Source organism: Lupinus angustifolius, chromosome LG19 (genome assembly GCF_001865875.1).
Source record: "Lupinus angustifolius cultivar Tanjil chromosome LG19, LupAngTanjil_v1.0, whole genome shotgun sequence".
Classification (NCBI taxonomy): Eukaryota; Viridiplantae; Streptophyta; class Magnoliopsida; order Fabales; family Fabaceae; genus Lupinus; species Lupinus angustifolius.
Genome location: NC_032027.1, coordinates 17,254,996 through 17,270,910, shown reverse-complemented (window position 1 = coordinate 17,270,910; position 15,915 = coordinate 17,254,996). Strand labels below are relative to the sequence as shown.

At 33.1% G+C, this 15,915-nt stretch overlaps 3 protein-coding genes across 4 annotated transcripts; all 3 read right to left on the bottom strand.

The window, feature by feature from the left end:
* On the bottom strand, positions 455 to 4,300 carry LOC109334880 (G-type lectin S-receptor-like serine/threonine-protein kinase At1g11330). 2 transcript variants are annotated; one of them, XM_019570870.1, is made up of 7 exons: positions 2,780 to 4,300; positions 2,446 to 2,592; positions 1,825 to 1,973; positions 1,529 to 1,739; positions 1,148 to 1,382; positions 912 to 1,062; positions 455 to 798 (listed from the first exon to the last, which is right to left on the bottom strand). In XM_019570870.1, the coding sequence occupies exons 1-7, from the start codon at positions 4,068 to 4,070 to the stop codon at positions 487 to 489; spliced, it is 2,496 nt and encodes an 831-aa protein (XP_019426415.1). In that variant the 5' UTR covers positions 4,071 to 4,300; the 3' UTR covers positions 455 to 486. The 2 variants fall into 2 exon arrangements, with proteins under 2 accessions (XP_019426415.1, XP_019426416.1); XM_019570871.1 differs by having other exon boundaries at positions 2,446 to 2,583.
* Positions 5,451 to 8,770, bottom strand: LOC109334579 (G-type lectin S-receptor-like serine/threonine-protein kinase SD1-13). The gene is made up of 6 exons (XM_019570428.1): positions 7,425 to 8,770; positions 7,023 to 7,327; positions 6,725 to 6,935; positions 6,295 to 6,532; positions 6,061 to 6,211; positions 5,451 to 5,937 (listed from the first exon to the last, which is right to left on the bottom strand). The coding sequence occupies exons 1-6, from the start codon at positions 8,701 to 8,703 to the stop codon at positions 5,629 to 5,631; spliced, it is 2,493 nt and encodes an 830-aa protein (XP_019425973.1). The 5' UTR covers positions 8,704 to 8,770; the 3' UTR covers positions 5,451 to 5,628.
* On the bottom strand, positions 10,518 to 13,947 carry LOC109334578 (G-type lectin S-receptor-like serine/threonine-protein kinase At1g11300). The gene is made up of 7 exons (XM_019570427.1): positions 12,636 to 13,947; positions 12,434 to 12,538; positions 12,152 to 12,357; positions 11,863 to 12,073; positions 11,435 to 11,672; positions 11,159 to 11,309; positions 10,518 to 10,932 (listed from the first exon to the last, which is right to left on the bottom strand). Exons 1-7 carry the CDS (start codon positions 13,909 to 13,911, stop codon positions 10,624 to 10,626), a joined length of 2,496 nt encoding a protein of 831 aa, XP_019425972.1. The 5' UTR covers positions 13,912 to 13,947; the 3' UTR covers positions 10,518 to 10,623.

The window sequence follows — 15,915 nt, the reverse complement described above, 5'->3', positions numbered from 1 at the left end:
TTTAACAATTTAAAGGAAAGTTACATTGATTTTTTTCTCTCCTTATGTTTGATATTTATGTTGTGAATACAATTCCCTCTCACAACATAATAGAAAAACATGACGAATATTTAAAATTTTTAATTGACATGACATGTTTCCTTTGGTACGAGACGTAATATGAAACGTGGTTCGTAACAACAGATATACGTTCTTTGGATTGGTGGTTTCTTTTATCCTACAAGTTTTACACCAATCCCACTGATTCTACATCATTATCCTATCTACTCTTTCTTATCCTATCCACCAAACTAGCCCATGCATAGCATAAACAATTTATTTTGGTTAAGAACATAAACTTTCTAGACAACAATATGAATCAAATATGAGACCATAAGAGTATACCTTTGACTACAAAATCAGTTAAAATTCTTACTAGTGATTATTATCTCAAGTATAAAGGTTTTTCATGGCATCAATCATTATAGTGACAATGATTTCATATAGTTATCTGCCATGGATATCAGTAAGTGTTACATAATTGTTGGAGTTACAGTGATTTTCCTTAGCCTGAGAGGACTTCAAACTTGATGGATTTTGCTTCTGAACAAATGCAACTTGTTTAGGATGAGGAAGATTGGAATTCTCACTATTAAGCATTAACACTACAGTAGTCATAAATGGTCTATCTTTAGCAAATTCTTGCACACACAAAAATGCTATGTGGATGCACCTCAAAATTTGTTTCTCAAAGCCTGAAGCAGATATCTCTGGATCTATCAAAGACTTGATGTTGTTTTCATTCCATAACTTCCAGGCCTAAGTAAAAACAGCATAGAATATGAAAGTTAATTGGAATTGTTGTCAAGCAAAGAAAGCCTAGGAAAATAATAAGGCCATGAGGTTGTTACTTGTTAGAGATAGAGACTTACAAATCCTAAGAGGCTGAGAGACTCTTCGTCGTTTCGAAAGCTACTGTTTCTTTTTCCACTAGCTATCTCGAGTAACAAAATTCCAAAGCTGTAGATATCTGATTTCTCAGAAAACAATCCTTCCATTGCATATTCGGGGGACATATAGCCACTGCATTTGCTTGTTTACATTAGATCACATACAAATTCCGAAAATGTGCGAAATAAATTCAAGTACTATAATAAGGCATACTTACTATGTACCAACAACTCTTCTGGTATTAATCTCATCTTCGCCTTTATATATTCTCGCCAAACCAAAGTCTGATATTTTTGGATTCATCTCTCCATCGAGCAAGATATTGCTTGCCTTCAAATCTCTATGTATGATTCTTAATCTAGAATCTCTATGAAGATAATGCAGCCCACGAGCAATTCCATCAATTATACTAAAACGTCGTGTCCAGTTTAAATCTTTCCTTTGGAGTGGATCTGCAGAAAAAATGGAAGTGAGAGTAACACTCATGGAACCAAAATTGGAATCAAAATAAGTTGTTCATATGTTTTGTTTTGTTAAGTACTAATCCTAAGTGACCTGAACCTTTTGAAGGTGAAATTCATAGATATATGAAACTAACCAAAAATAAATGCATCCAAACTTTTATTTGGCATGAACTCATAGATCAGCATCTTTTCATCTCCTTCAATACAACAGCCAAGAATTTTCACAAGATTACGATGTTGAAGCCTGGAAATCACGGCCACCTCGTTCATGAATTCTTCTAGCCCCTGTCCAGATGCTCTGGAGAGTCTTTTCACTGCAATTTCCTGACCATCTGGCAATAATCCCTAGAAGAATTTGTGTGAAATCAAATTAGCATTTACATAAAAATCTGATATTAAAGAAGATGAGTGTCAATATGCAACATTTTACCTTGTACACTGGACCAAAACCGCCTTTTCCAAGTGTATTAGCCAAGTGAAAGTTGTTTGTAGCAGTTTCAAGCACCTCAAAATCGTACAGCGGTAGCTCGTCGAGCTTATCTGGTTTCGGAACTTCGATCATTCTCTGACTCTGAATTTCTGGATGTGTTTGTCATACATTTAGCAAAAATCAATTTATGTGCTCCAACTCCAAATGAATTATGTTTTTACAAAAGAATAAAATAACTACTCTTGTCTTCTCATCGCTTAATCTATATGAAATCATAATAAACCTCAACTAGTTTTCGAATATGCGTTACAGATTCCATATAATCAATTAAATGTGTAGAGACCAATATTCATTTTACTATTTCCTAATTCCTATTATATTAGATCATTAGTCTTCACAAAGTTTCTTCCAAAAAGCCTAATATCAGAGAAAATGTCATGCTAATATAATGATCAATTGTATTGTATTGCCTTTGAATGATTAGACGGATAATTTCCAGTTTGTGATAACATCGGAGTTATTCAACAGATGGCATCAAAATTTGAAGCACGTACGATGAAAATATGCTCTACTTGTTTATCTCAAATATAAGTTTACCAAATGCTACTAAGGCTTCATTACCTGAATGTTCAGCAGTCTTTTTTCGCGAGCGATATACACAAATGGCTAAAAATGCACATATGGCTAATGTAATTGTTGCGGTTGCCACTGCAAGTGCAATGACTAATCTCTTTTTTCTTTGTCTATCTGTGTGATTTTCTGCATTACCTAATAAAAGGTAAAAGAACTTTGTTCCAATCTCAGGCTGATAAACAATAAGTTGAAAGAATAGATTATATTTCCTAAAAGTTAAACAGAGAAGCATGGTTTTAAATTGCGATCGCAGAAACTACCAAAAACTACAATATTGCAAACCGAGATGTAAAATCTTGCGGAGAATAAAAAAATAGCCTACCGAGTTCTGAATGGGCGAGACGGATGAAGAGATCAACTCCTGCACTTGAGAACCTTTGTAAGTCAATCAGGTCTCCACTCCAGTACATGCAGCCGATGCCAGCATCATATGCATATGCCAAACATGAGCAATTCTTCAAGCATTGGGTTCCACATTGGCTTTCCTCAACATCTAACCTCTCTGCAAAGTCTGGAACTTTCATCATACCAAGTTTCAAAAAATGATCTTCTTGGCCTACTTCACTTCTATTTTTTGTCAACTTTTCACACTTCAAAGGTTCCTTTCTCAAACAACCACTAGTCCAATTTTGCTTATTCCACTCCTCCAAATTCCTTGGTTCATATCCACTCAAACAACTACAAATTGGTGAGTTATTCAAATTACAGCTTCCAAATGCTCCACATAATCCATAAACATCACATTTAGAATTTTCCAACACCATATTCAACACTTCAATTTGGTTATAAAATCTTACTAGTCTAAGATTACCTTGTGGATTCAAAGAAAGGATTCCAAATTTAGATGGTTCAGCAAAACTATAAGTTAGATAAACAGTGTCATTTCCTTCATATCCAACACTCCATCCATATAGATAACCAGTTGACATCATTGGTGTCCCAATAAAGATTCTACCATTCCATGGACCAGTCCTCCAATAAGGCCTAGTTCCATTAATCCAAAAAAACACTTCGGGAGCATCAAGACGTTCGATAGTAGCACTGAATTCTCCGGTAGAAACATCAGAATCACTTTTCCTTGATATAAACCTTATTCTCTCACCAGTGATCCTATTAGCACTAATTCTCATAGTTGGCACTGCTGCATCACAAGGATGTTTGAAACTCTCCCATACCGTCTTTCCAGTAGTGTTATCTATTAGTACTAGATTTCCAGAATGCAAAAGTTGAGCTTGAAAAGTTGAACTGTTTGCAGCACTTGACACATTTGAAGACCAAACTACCTCACTTTTTTTCCCACCAAGTACTACAAGATTACCATCTTCAGAGATTTTCAGAATACCATAAGAGTCTTTGAGTGGTTGGTTTCTGTTAGCTATCCATATAATGTTGTTGGTGTCAGAGAGATACCAGATTCCTGCATAACGGTTCGTCGAATTTGCAGGGCTGAAAAACCCAAGTTTGAAGACATTGTCACTTGAGGTTACTGTTTCTGAGTCTGTGATGAATTGAGATGGTGTAATGGTGTCTCTGGCTGAACTCAAACCAAAGAAAATGGTTGAAAATAAGAACAAAGGATTTAGCAACTTAGAATCATGTCTTGTTAATTCCATACTAACCTTGCTGAATACTATGTTGCATAACTGTGATTTTAGTTAATGCCTTGGATAATGTCTTCTTGAGGCATCCTAATGTCCAAGTCTAATTTTTTACTTGAGAATCTCAGTATCCGGAAATTGTACTAGACTCCGATTAATTTTAGTCAAGTCAGAAACCTATTCGAGAGGTTGAAGCTTTCACAACATTTATTTTATCGTTCACCATACTCGAAATATTGTTTAAGAGAAATCAAACTCCTTATTACTAAAATCATAGCTGTTTGTTTGTCCAAGTATAGTAAATGAGATATTTTATTTGATTTAATCAAATAATTGTTCTTGTGGTCCTACCATTCTTGGTAGTATTTGTAAATCACTCTCCATTTTTAGAAAAATAATGTAAATGAAGAAATACATTAATCATATTTGCTATGAAAGTGTGACTAAGGAAATGCAAATTGTGTAATAGTAGTTATTGAGCATTAAATACTTGTTCCCTTTTTTCTTTAACTTTTTTCAACTTTTCTATATTTGTGGGACAATAAGAGTAGAAGCTATGTACAAGTCAACTGCACAATGGAGCCGGTATGTGCATGTGACAAACCTAGGATGTGATTGGTTACCTTGATTTTCCATGGCTCTATACATAAATTTGCCTTTTCCATCTCATGAAAATGATAGGCAAAGTTCATATTCCACAAATGGACCAAATGCACGTGATATGGCCGCAATATTACGGTGACTGTTGCAACCGTATCACAATGCAATTGTGGTATGATATCGAATAACAGTGATTTGACCGCATCGGGACACAACGTAACCACATCAGACTGTATTTAGACCGCATCAGGCCGCAACACAACTGTATCGGGGGAGCATTAGACTGCATTGATGTCAAAAATATGTTTTTACTCACAAAATAATTCATACTGCAACTGCAATCTAAAACACTGGTGGGAAGTTAGAAAGGTACATGCCTTTCCATTATTTTGTAAAGTCATAATAATAAGGAAACACATGATATGAAATATATGCATCACAACTTCACCCCAAAAAATGGAATACACCTAAAACAGCACAGCACTATAATCTGCCTCTATTAAAATGGGTGGGACAGCATCATTTTTCAGAACTCATACATTTGGAATGTAACTGTAGTAGGATACAGCATCACATTATTTGTCCCACACTTTATGCAACTCTTTTCAATTGATAAAAAATACTATACATTTAAAACTACTTGACTTAAATATTCAAATGAAATATCTAAAATATTAAAGCCCATGGCTAAAAACATAATCAAGGTATAACATTAACAACTACAAGTGGATTTTTTGCTAAATTGGGAAGGCAACAATTTTTTGTTCAACTGATTATATCTATCAGTAAATATTCAGAGCTAAAGATTTTATTTCTCTCTAAATAACTCACCAGTGGCACAATCTGAGGACATAAAGCAACTGAATTTAGCTTTAAGCTTGCTTATATAATCTTGTGCTTGAAAAAAAGTTAAATAAAGATACTTAAATTCTTCTATCAACTCTTCCACTATTTGCAGTCCTTTGTTTCTTTATTATCTGCCTTGGATATCTGTGATAGTGGCACTATTGTTTGAAAACAATACATGAGATTCTTCATTGGACATCGAATTCGACATATTCTGCTTCAAGATATATGCAGGTTGACTTAGTGCTGGAAGATTCACAATTTCACTGCTAAGCATAGATATCACAGTTGCCATATTAGGCCGGTTTCTTGCACTTTCTTGCACACACAATAGTCCTATGTGCACACACCTCAAAATATCATTCTCATCGACAGGGTCACATATATGTTGATCTATTAAAGATAGAATTCTGTCTTCATTCCATAGATTCCATGCCTAATATAGTTAAAGAATTATGAAAATAGATATTAAAGTTTAGAAATGATGAGTTGCATTAGTAAAACTGAAAAGCAATGGAGTTTCTGTAATCAAGGTAGGCAAAAAAATGTAGAAACTTACAAATTCTAGAAGACTTATAGACTGATCATTGTTATAGAAGCTAGAGTTTCTTTTTCCACTAACAATCTCTAGTACCAAAACTCCGAAACTAAAGACATCTGATTTCTCCGAAAACAACCCTCCCATTGCATATTCAGGTGCCATGTAGCCACTGAAATAAAGCGTGAGATTCAATTCATTCTCGAGGATTTTGTAAACTACATTAAGTTTTTACAAAGCACAAGTCGTACTTACTATGTTCCAACGACCCTTCTTGTTTTATCCTGGTCTCCATGCCCCCCAAATATTCTAGCCAAACCAAAGTCTGATATTTTTGGATTTAGCTCGTCATCCAGCAATATATTACTAGCTTTCAAATCTCTATGTATGATCCTTAGTCTGGAATCTCTGTGGAGATAAAGCAAACCTCGGGCTGTTCCTTCTATGATGCTAAACCGGTTTTTCCAATCTAGGAATTTATGCTCAGGTGGATCTACAGAGGCAAAGGCCAGCATTAATGATATCACAGAATACTATGTTTTCAAGTAAAACAATAGCATTAGTGTGCATATGCTAAGAGCAGCCTTGAATTTTGAAAGCAGATACGAAACATAGGAATTGAAAGAACTAACCCAGCCTTAAATTTTGAAAGCAGATATGAAACATAGGAATTGAAAGAACTAACCGAAAATGAATGTGTCTAAACTTTTATTTGGCATGTACTCATAGATAAGCATATTTTCATCTCCTTCCCTACAGCAGCCGAGAAGTCTTACTAGATTGCGATGTTGCAGCTTAGAAATCAGCACTACCTCATTCATGAATTCTTCTAGCCCTTGTCCTGAAGCACGGGAAAGTCTTTTAACTGCTATTTCCTGACCATTTTCTAGTTTCCCCTAAAACATTATATAAAGATTCAGCAGTTAAACAAAATGACTTAAGATATGCTAATATGAATAACATTGCAGCAACACTAATTTTACCTTGTACACTGGACCAAAACCACCCTCTCCAAGTTTATTGGAAAAGTTAAAGTCGTCTGTCGCATTCGCAAGTTTTTCGGCATCAAACAGCAATAGCTCCTGGAGTTTAACTTGTGATAGTTCTCCAATTATACTGTCATTTGTTTTTTCAGCTGAACCTTTACAGCAGCTGAAGAGTGAGAGCTTTCTTTTCTTCCTTTCTCTACCGAAGTACTTCCACATGACATATGCACATGTGACAATTATGACCAATGCTACTATCACAGTAATAGCTGCAATGATGAATGTTGCACCTCTCTCTTTGTCTGTATTTCAGAAGAGAAATCACAAAGAAATATAAAGTATTAGTGAAGAAACCTGATATAGGATCAAGTTAGAAGAGAACTACAAACAACACCATACCAAGTTCTGAATTAGCTACTCTAATATAAAGATCAATGCCTCCAGAAGAAAATTGTTGTATGTCAATTAGATTGCCACTCCATGACAAACAACCAATCCCAGCATCATATGAATATGCAGTACAAGTGCAATTCTCCAAGCACTGGCTTCTACATTTCTCTTCCAATCTAGCCGATGACCAATCTGCTAAATCCGGAACTTTAACCTTTTCCAGCTTCAGAAATCCATCTTTTTTGCTATTTACATCGCTATTTTCACACTGTAGAGATTTTTTTCTAACACATCCACTTGTCCAGTTTTGCCTATTCCACTCTTCTTCAATTCTTGGTTCAAACCCTCTCAAACAGTTGCAAATTGGTTTAGCTTTTGAGCTGCAACTTCCATATGCTCCACATATTCCATAAACTTCACAATCAGTTTCTTGAACAGTAAATAAAACTTCCCATTGGGTCTTATCATTTTTCCAAATCATTTCTTGTATTTTCCCTTTCCAATCCATCATATAGAGTACCAACATGTCATTATTTGCTGGAGAAAAACTGAGTTGAACACTATAATCTCCTTCTACTAGCACACTAAATCCATTGAGATTATAAACAGATTGCATAGTTGGTATCCCTGTAAAAACTCTACCATTCCACGGACCGCTACGCCAGTGTGGCCTAGTTCCCTCCCATATGAAAATCTCAGGAATTTTCGGCCGTTCGAGGCTGAGACTGAAGCTTCCAAATGAAGGGTCAGAAGGGCTTTTCCATGATGTACCTTCAACTCTCTCACCAGTTCTTTTGTTTGTTATAAGCTGCATATTCGGCATGAAAACATTAGAAGGATGAAGAAAACTCTTCCATATTGCTTTCCCTGTAGCATTCTCTATCAGAACAAGGTTTCCAGAATCTAGAAGCTGTGCACTAGTGTTGGAGTTTGGTGAAATATTAGACACATTTGTTGACCAAATAACATGTTTTGTTGCATTCAATACAACAAGATTTCCATCCTCAGATATTGTAAGACTCCCTTTAGAATCATGAAGTGGTTGGTTTCTGTTACATATCCATACCAAAAGGGTTCTTGTTTTGTACCATATACCAACATAACGGTTTGTATTGTTTTGAGGACTGAAGAATCCTAAAGTAAACATGTCATTATTGGAACTTATGGTTTCAGGATCCTTCATGAGTTGAGATGAAGAGATAGTGTTTAAAGCAGTCACAGAATCTAAACATAGGCAACAAAATATAATTGAAAGACATAACAAACTTATGTTACCATTGGATCCCATTGTTGATGAGATTTGTAGGTACTAGGTACTTGTTATTAGTGTAAAATAGTAGTGCTGGATTTCATATTTCACCAATCATCATGTGGTGCCACATGCTTCTCAGGTTATGCATATTTCTTCTTAATTTTTGTTTATTAAATACTTATTTTTAGTTTTTCATATTTTTATGCTTTCAAACATTGAGTCATTGTTTTTTCTTATTTATATATATATATATATATATATATATATATATATGACATTTGTTCTTTTCCTATTAGTCAAGATCCAAGGAATCAAGAAATCGAGGATAATATTTAGAAAGAATGCTATGTTATCCTCCTCAACATAATTTCCCTTATAAAATTAGAAATTCTATAAGAATATTTTGTCAATTTAATGAATTTAGCAACAAATTAGAATATAATAATAGAAAATATGCTCTTGGATTTCCGAACTGCCATTGCGAATAATTGTTAAGAAATAATTATCGATATTAAGGTTGTAGTTCTATTAGTTTCTGTCATTCTAGTTTCTATTATAATTTAAATTGTGAAAAGAAATCCAATCACAACTACCCACATAAATTTAAATTTGTAATGAATAGGAATTTTATCTTCACCAATAAAGTATTTTTTTACATCCATTAATTAACACTTTTCTAAAAAAATCAACCATTTCATAGTAATCACTAAGTTTTAAATAAAGAATAATTTCCAAATTTACACTTAGTTGATGAAGTGACAAATTGGTGACAACATTTTTGGGATACATATAAGAATAATTTCCAATTTTGAAGTGACAATATTTTTGGTATACATAATTTATATGCATGTGGATACCATAAGTGTCTCACTTGCTTAAAAAACACGTGATATGATTGTGTGGAAATAAATAGTAGCATTATTCCACAAACATCATTATCTATTTCCACTAAAATGTTGAAATTGAAAGGACAAAAATGGGGTTTCACATGCTCTTCCACACACACTTTCTTATTCCATCATCACACGTTATATTTCTTTGAAAGAGATTTTCCAACTACTTATGTTTTTGTCTTTTTTTCTTTGTGTTCTACTCACATAAGCATTACTTGTGCTTAAATGAATCCTTAACTTTTAAGAATTGTTATTATATTATTCACTAAAAAAATGTTGAACTTCAGAACTAAAAAGAGATTATTAATGCACGTTTGATAAATACCTTAACGTGACTTGCCCTTCAAGCTTTGTTACTCCTTCCCTTTTCATGTTTACTTCCACTTCTCATCTGAAATGAAGTTTTATAATTAATTTGCATGGCTAAAACCATTGTCAAGGATCAATTTACGAGTCACTTCTCAAAATATATACCACTTGAACCAATGCCCGTTGGTTCTCAAAACCGAATTGAAAATACCTAATGGATTTTATTTTATATATTAGAAAGGTAAGAAACCAATAGTTTTATGCCATTAATTATATTTGTAAAAAAATGTGGAGATATTCACCAATATGTGTGTATGTTGAGTTGAAAACATCTTCCTTCATGGAAAAAATCACTATTAGTAATCCGACAAAGAAATCCGATTTCAGAGATTAGTTGCTCACTAAGTAATCGACATTCTAGAATATAGTTATATGATTCCTTTATTTAGTTTACGTTATACATATCAATTTCATGTACTTCTTATTGAATTTATCATAAAAGAAAACATGTGATAGTAATAATGTAAAAATTGACAAATTGTATAGAACTCGTAGAATATCAATACTCCATCAATGAGATAGTATGGGGACATAAATCAATTGTATTTAATATTTTAGACCTCCAATAAGTACTTCCTTAAACCTAGCTCTCACCTTGCTCCCATAATTTTTCACTTTGAAATAAACACACTAAAAAAATATATTATATCTACCCTTCAATGCTTCAAGAAAGCTTTCCCAAATCTCTGATTTTTTATCTGCCTTGGATATTTGTAAGTGTAACAATGTTGTTTGAAAACAATGTATGACATTCTTCAGAAGACAATGAATTTATAATGTTCCTCCTCTCAATGAATGCAGGTTGCTTTGGCTGAGGGAGATTCACAATTTCACTGTTAAGCATAGAAATCACAGTTGCCATATTAGGCCTATCTCTTGCACTTTCTTGCACACACAATAGTCCTATGTGTACACATCTCAAAATATCCCTCTCTTTCATAGGGTCATATATGCCTTCATCTATTATAGATACAATATTATCTTCATTCCATAGGTTCCATACCTAAAAAAGTTAGACAAGCATGAACACAATCATTAAAATTTTGGTTATAAAGTCGGTCTAGTACACGAAGCTCCCACTTAATAAGGTATAGGGAGAGAGTAGATGTATGCAGTCTTATACAATATGTAGAGAGGGTGTTTCATGATTTGAAGAGTAATATATTAAAACTAGAAAGCAATGAGATTCTTCTAATTCATGTTGATAGTGAATAAATGTAAAAACTTACGAATCCTAGAAGACTTTGAGACTCCTCATTGTTATAAAAGCTAGAGTTTTTTTTTCCACTAACAATCTCTAGTAGCAGAACTCCAAAACTAAAGACATCTGATTTTTCCGAAAATAATCCTTCCATTGCGTACTCAGGTGCCATATAGCCGCTGCAATGAAATGTAAAACAATTTATTACAACAACCAAGCATAAAATATAAGACAATCTATTCTCCAAGATAATGTTAAATTAAAATAATCTTGGTGAAAATTTCAAAGCTAAATGGATGCTTACTATGTTCCAACAACCCTTGCTGTATTAGCCTCATCTCGATGCCCTCCAAATATTCTAGCCAAACCAAAATCTGATATTTTTGGATTCAGCTCCTCATCCAACAAAATATTGCTTGCTTTTAAATCTCTATGAATGATTCTTAGTCTAGAATCTCTATGAAGATAAAGTAAACCCCGAGCTATTCCTTCTATTATGTTGAAGCGTTTTCCCCAATCGAGAAATTTATGCTGAGGTGGACCTATATTTGAACATAACACAGCAAGAGGAGGCAAAACCATGTAAATAACAAAATCACTATGTTTTCATAAAACACCAAAAGATAGGAACAACTTTTTCTTCTTCAATGCTAAGCATGTTATGAAAACAACCTTAATGTTTTTTGAGACACACATTACCAAGGTAAGAAACATGGAATTGAAAGAACTAACCAAAAACAAATTTGTCCAAACTTTTGTTAGCCATGTACTCATAGATCAACATCTTTTCATCTCCTTCTCTACAACAACCTAGAAGTCTTACTAGATTCCGGTGTTGAAGCTTAGAAATCACAACAACCTCATTCATAAATTCTTCTAGTCCTTGTCCTGATGCTTTAGAAAGTCTTTTAACTGCTACTTCCTGACCATCTTTCAGTTTTCCCTACAAGATCATATTGATAAACAACATTATAAACAATGGTTTTATACAATATGAATAATAATTAAGGACTAACTTTACCTTATATACTGGTCCAAAACCACCCTGCCCAAGTTTGTTGGACAAGTCGAAGTTGTTCGTGGCGACTGCAAGTTTTTCGGTATCAAATAGCAGTAGCTCCTGCAGTTCCACTTCTGATTGCACTTCAATTTTCATGTCGCTTGTATTTACATCTATTGTTTCACCTCTATTGAACCGAGAGAATCCATTTATCTTCCTTTTTCTAGCTGCTAAGTATAGATATTTTAGTTAGAATAAGATTTAAAAAGGTGGATGCAAATAAACTAGAATAATATATATTACCAGAGCGTTTCCACAAGAAATATGCAGAGGTGACAAGTATAATTGTTCCTACTATTACTGTTATAGTAATAATAATGATGGTGGTCTTGGAATCTTTCTCATTATCTGTGTTTCAGAGAGAGATAAAAGTAGAAGGAAAACAATAGTTTTAGTCCAAATCTAGGAATAAGAATAAGATGAAGTTAAAGTATTGGACATATACCATTGATACTAAGTTCTGAATTAGCTAGTCTAATGTAAAGATCAGTGCCTCCACTTGGAAATTGTTGTATGTCAGTTAGATTATCAATCCATGTCATACAACCAAACTCTTCATCAAAAGAATATGCAATACAAGTGCAGTTTTCCATGCACTGGCTTCTGCATGAGTCTTCTGTTTTGAGCCATGAAAAAGCTGAAACTTGAGGAACTTTTATCATCTCAAGTTTCTCAAACCCATCCTCTTTACTATTTACACTTCCATTTTGAGTTTTTGCACTTTCACATTGTAGTTCTGTCCTCCTATTAACACATCCATTAGTCCAATTGTTACTATTCCATTCTTCTATGTTACTTGGTTCAAACCCTTCCAAACATGTGCATATTGGTGAACTTTCTATACTACAGATTCCAAATGGACCACATATTCCATAAACATCACACTCAGATGATTGAGCTTTCCATCCAACTTGCCATTCCTTCTTCTCATGATCCCAAAATCTTTGCTCAAACTTGCCCTGCCAGTCCAAAACAAACACTGCCAAAAAAGACTCATTTGAATAAGTAAAAGTGAGATACACAGTTCCATCTTCTTCATAGTCTAATCTATATCCATTAAGATATGAAGAATTCATCATAGGTATCCCTAAAAAAACCTGACCGGTCCACGGGCCGGTACGCCAATATGGAAGAGTTTCATTCCAAATGAAACCTTCTGGAATATTAAGGGGCTCAATACTGAGAGAGAAGCTTCCAATGGATGGATCAGAAGGGCTTTTCCATGATGTTAGTTCAACTTTCTCACCAGTGTTTTTGTTGTTTGTAATCTTCATGTTTGGGAGCAAAGTATCAGTAGGATTCTTAAAACTCTCCCATACTTTATCTCCTGCACTATCCATAAGAACAAGGTTACCAGAATCCAAAAGTTGGCAAGTAGAATTTGTTGCAATGTTTGATACATTTGATGACCAAATAACCTTTTTGGTTCCATTCATAACCACAAGATTTCCATCTTCAGATATTGAAAAACTTCCTGAAGAATCTATGAGTGGTTGGTTTCTGTTAGCTACCCATACTACAGTGGATTCAGACATGTACCAAATTCCAACATAACGGTTTGTAGAATTTGGAGGACTTAGAAATCCTAAAGTGAAACCATTGGAACTTAGAGTCTCAGAATCATTCATAGATTGAGATGAAGTAATGTTGTTTATGGCAATACCATAATGTAAACATAGGCAATGAAATATAATCAGAATTGATAACAAGCTTATGTTCATGATGAATAAAATTATTGCAGAGATGTAAGTCCTTCTTGCTATGTATTTTATTTTATTGTAGTTTGAAAGTTCTTTCAAGAGTGTGAGCCTCGACGCAAGTTGTTGATATTCAAATCTCGGAAATAAGAGTAATGTTGTATACATTTATCATTTGTATCGACTACGCCGACCTTTTTTTATAGGTTGAGAGTTATTTCAGTGTTAAAGACCTTGGAAAAGTCTGTGGTTTTTTCATGCAGCCGTCTAACTGGATTACTGCATTATTGGAGGGACCTATATGGTTCAAAAATCGTACCTATACCATTTTATTGACTTTATTACAGGGAATGTTATATTGAAGCTTATAGGTGTGAGGCTATTAAAAGCTTAAGATAATAGTTGAAGGTTTGTATTATAGATACTTGGTTGGATTAAAGTTATTTAAATTGAATAATGTTTATATTGATCCATAATGTTTATCAACAAAATTTGAAAATAAGTTGTCTATTTGATTTTTAGATGATATTTTAATATGTATGTAGAGAGAAATAATGAAAAGTGGGTTAGAGATAAGATAGTTTAATTTGTTAGAAGATAACTCAATAAAAATAAATGACAAACTATATGGTTATCAAACCTTATTTAAGTTAATAAATCACAATTTGTTCTTAGTATTCTATGTTAGTTTTTTCAACTACTAAGAGTATCTCCTCATTCTATGAGTAAGAAACTAATCCTTCAAGGTGTGTGATTGTCCTCCCAATAAGCATTACTTCCAGAAGTCAAATATTCAACTTTTTTTATCATATTGGAATTTAATAGGGCCTGATACTACTAGACCAATACCTTGTTTTTAGATTTTATGTTAGTTTGTGACTTGTTGTAGTGTTTAAGACCTCAGAAAGGTATAGCTGTTGATTTTTAGCATTGAGCCGTCTATTTGGATTGCCATATTTAGCAAGAGAGATTAATCAGATTATATTTCATTGGTCAACAGCAACATTTAATGTCAGTGGCATCATGCATAAAAAATTCAAGGCCTAATAACATCTTATTACCAATTTCCCATCTTCACTAATTGATGGGGTGATGGATTTCATATAGGAAATTTAAACTTAATTCATTTATTTAATCAATCAATGTTCGTGTTTTTTTGCATTTATTGAATTTTGTTCAAGTTTTAAGCTTTTCATAATGAAAATTAAAGATCCTAAAGAAATATGATAAACATTAGCATCTCATTCCTAGGAAAAACGGCCATGGTTAATCTTATATGTAGAATTAGTATGTGTATGCATGTTAGTAAATAGAAGTATGAGAAGTTTAGCAGAACCAATGTTCAAAACTTAGTAAATAGCAAGTGTAGTCTATCTACTATATATGAAAATGAAATTCCTATTTTAATTAATGTTTAGCTAATACATATTGTAGTCATTTTATTTTTTGAATATCTTGAAATTTGAAGGGTTAGTGTTAAATATATAAGGAAGAGTCAAAGATTGTATTAGTATGTAAGTATAATTGAATAGTTGAATAATCATCTGTTTAATGTATTCAACACATATAATATTATGAAAGTAACCAAATTTTCATTAGGAAAGTAACCAAATTTTCTAGCCACAAAAGAAAAAGAAGGATTAACAAATATTTATTGTCCTAAATATTGTCTGGAATCAATAATAATATAACAAAAACATTAGTAATAATAAATATTTAAAATTTTTAATCAACACAACATATTTTTATTTGATCTAAAACAATATATGAGAGAATATTACACAACAAATCTCTATTAAATAAATATAACTACAATTTGTAGCTTCCTTGGTGACACTATAGAGCTTCCCAAGTACCTTCCAAGAAAGTGTAACTCTTATTACAACAAAAACTGCCATGTATTAGGCACACAAACTAAATCAACACTCTTATTACAATGAATTAAATTATCTTTATTTCACATTTATTTTCATTTTTATCTTCAAAAAAATTATTTAATCAAAATAAGATTATTAAAAACAAAAATAG

What these genes read in the sequence shown, in the direction of transcription:
- LOC109334880 (XM_019570870.1), bottom strand. Translation starts at nt 4,070, where the DNA reads ATGGAATTAACAAGACATGATTCTAAGTTGCTAAATCCTTTGTTCTTA. An exon ending in AAAGACTGCTGAACATTCAG is followed by an intron (nt 1,974 to 2,445) that starts GTAATGAAGCCT and finishes AAACACATCCAG; the next exon opens with AAATTCAGAGTCAGAGAATG. An exon ending in TTTGGATGCATTTATTTTTG is followed by an intron (nt 1,383 to 1,528) that starts GTTAGTTTCATA and finishes TTTTTTCTGCAG; the next exon opens with ATCCACTCCAAAGGAAAGAT.
- LOC109334579 (XM_019570428.1), bottom strand. Translation starts at nt 8,703, where the DNA reads ATGGGATCCAATGGTAACATAAGTTTGTTATGTCTTTCAATTATATTT. An exon ending in TTTAGACACATTCATTTTCG is followed by an intron (nt 6,533 to 6,724) that starts GTTAGTTCTTTC and finishes TTGCCTCTGTAG; the next exon opens with ATCCACCTGAGCATAAATTC. An exon ending in CTATAAGTCTTCTAGAATTT is followed by an intron (nt 5,938 to 6,060) that starts GTAAGTTTCTAC and finishes TAACTATATTAG; the next exon opens with GCATGGAATCTATGGAATGA.
- LOC109334578 (XM_019570427.1), bottom strand. Translation starts at nt 13,911, where the DNA reads ATGAACATAAGCTTGTTATCAATTCTGATTATATTTCATTGCCTATGT. An exon ending in GTTTTGGACCAGTATATAAG is followed by an intron (nt 12,074 to 12,151) that starts GTAAAGTTAGTC and finishes ATGATCTTGTAG; the next exon opens with GGAAAACTGAAAGATGGTCA. An exon ending in GCAAGGGTTGTTGGAACATA is followed by an intron (nt 11,310 to 11,434) that starts GTAAGCATCCAT and finishes ATTTCATTGCAG; the next exon opens with CGGCTATATGGCACCTGAGT.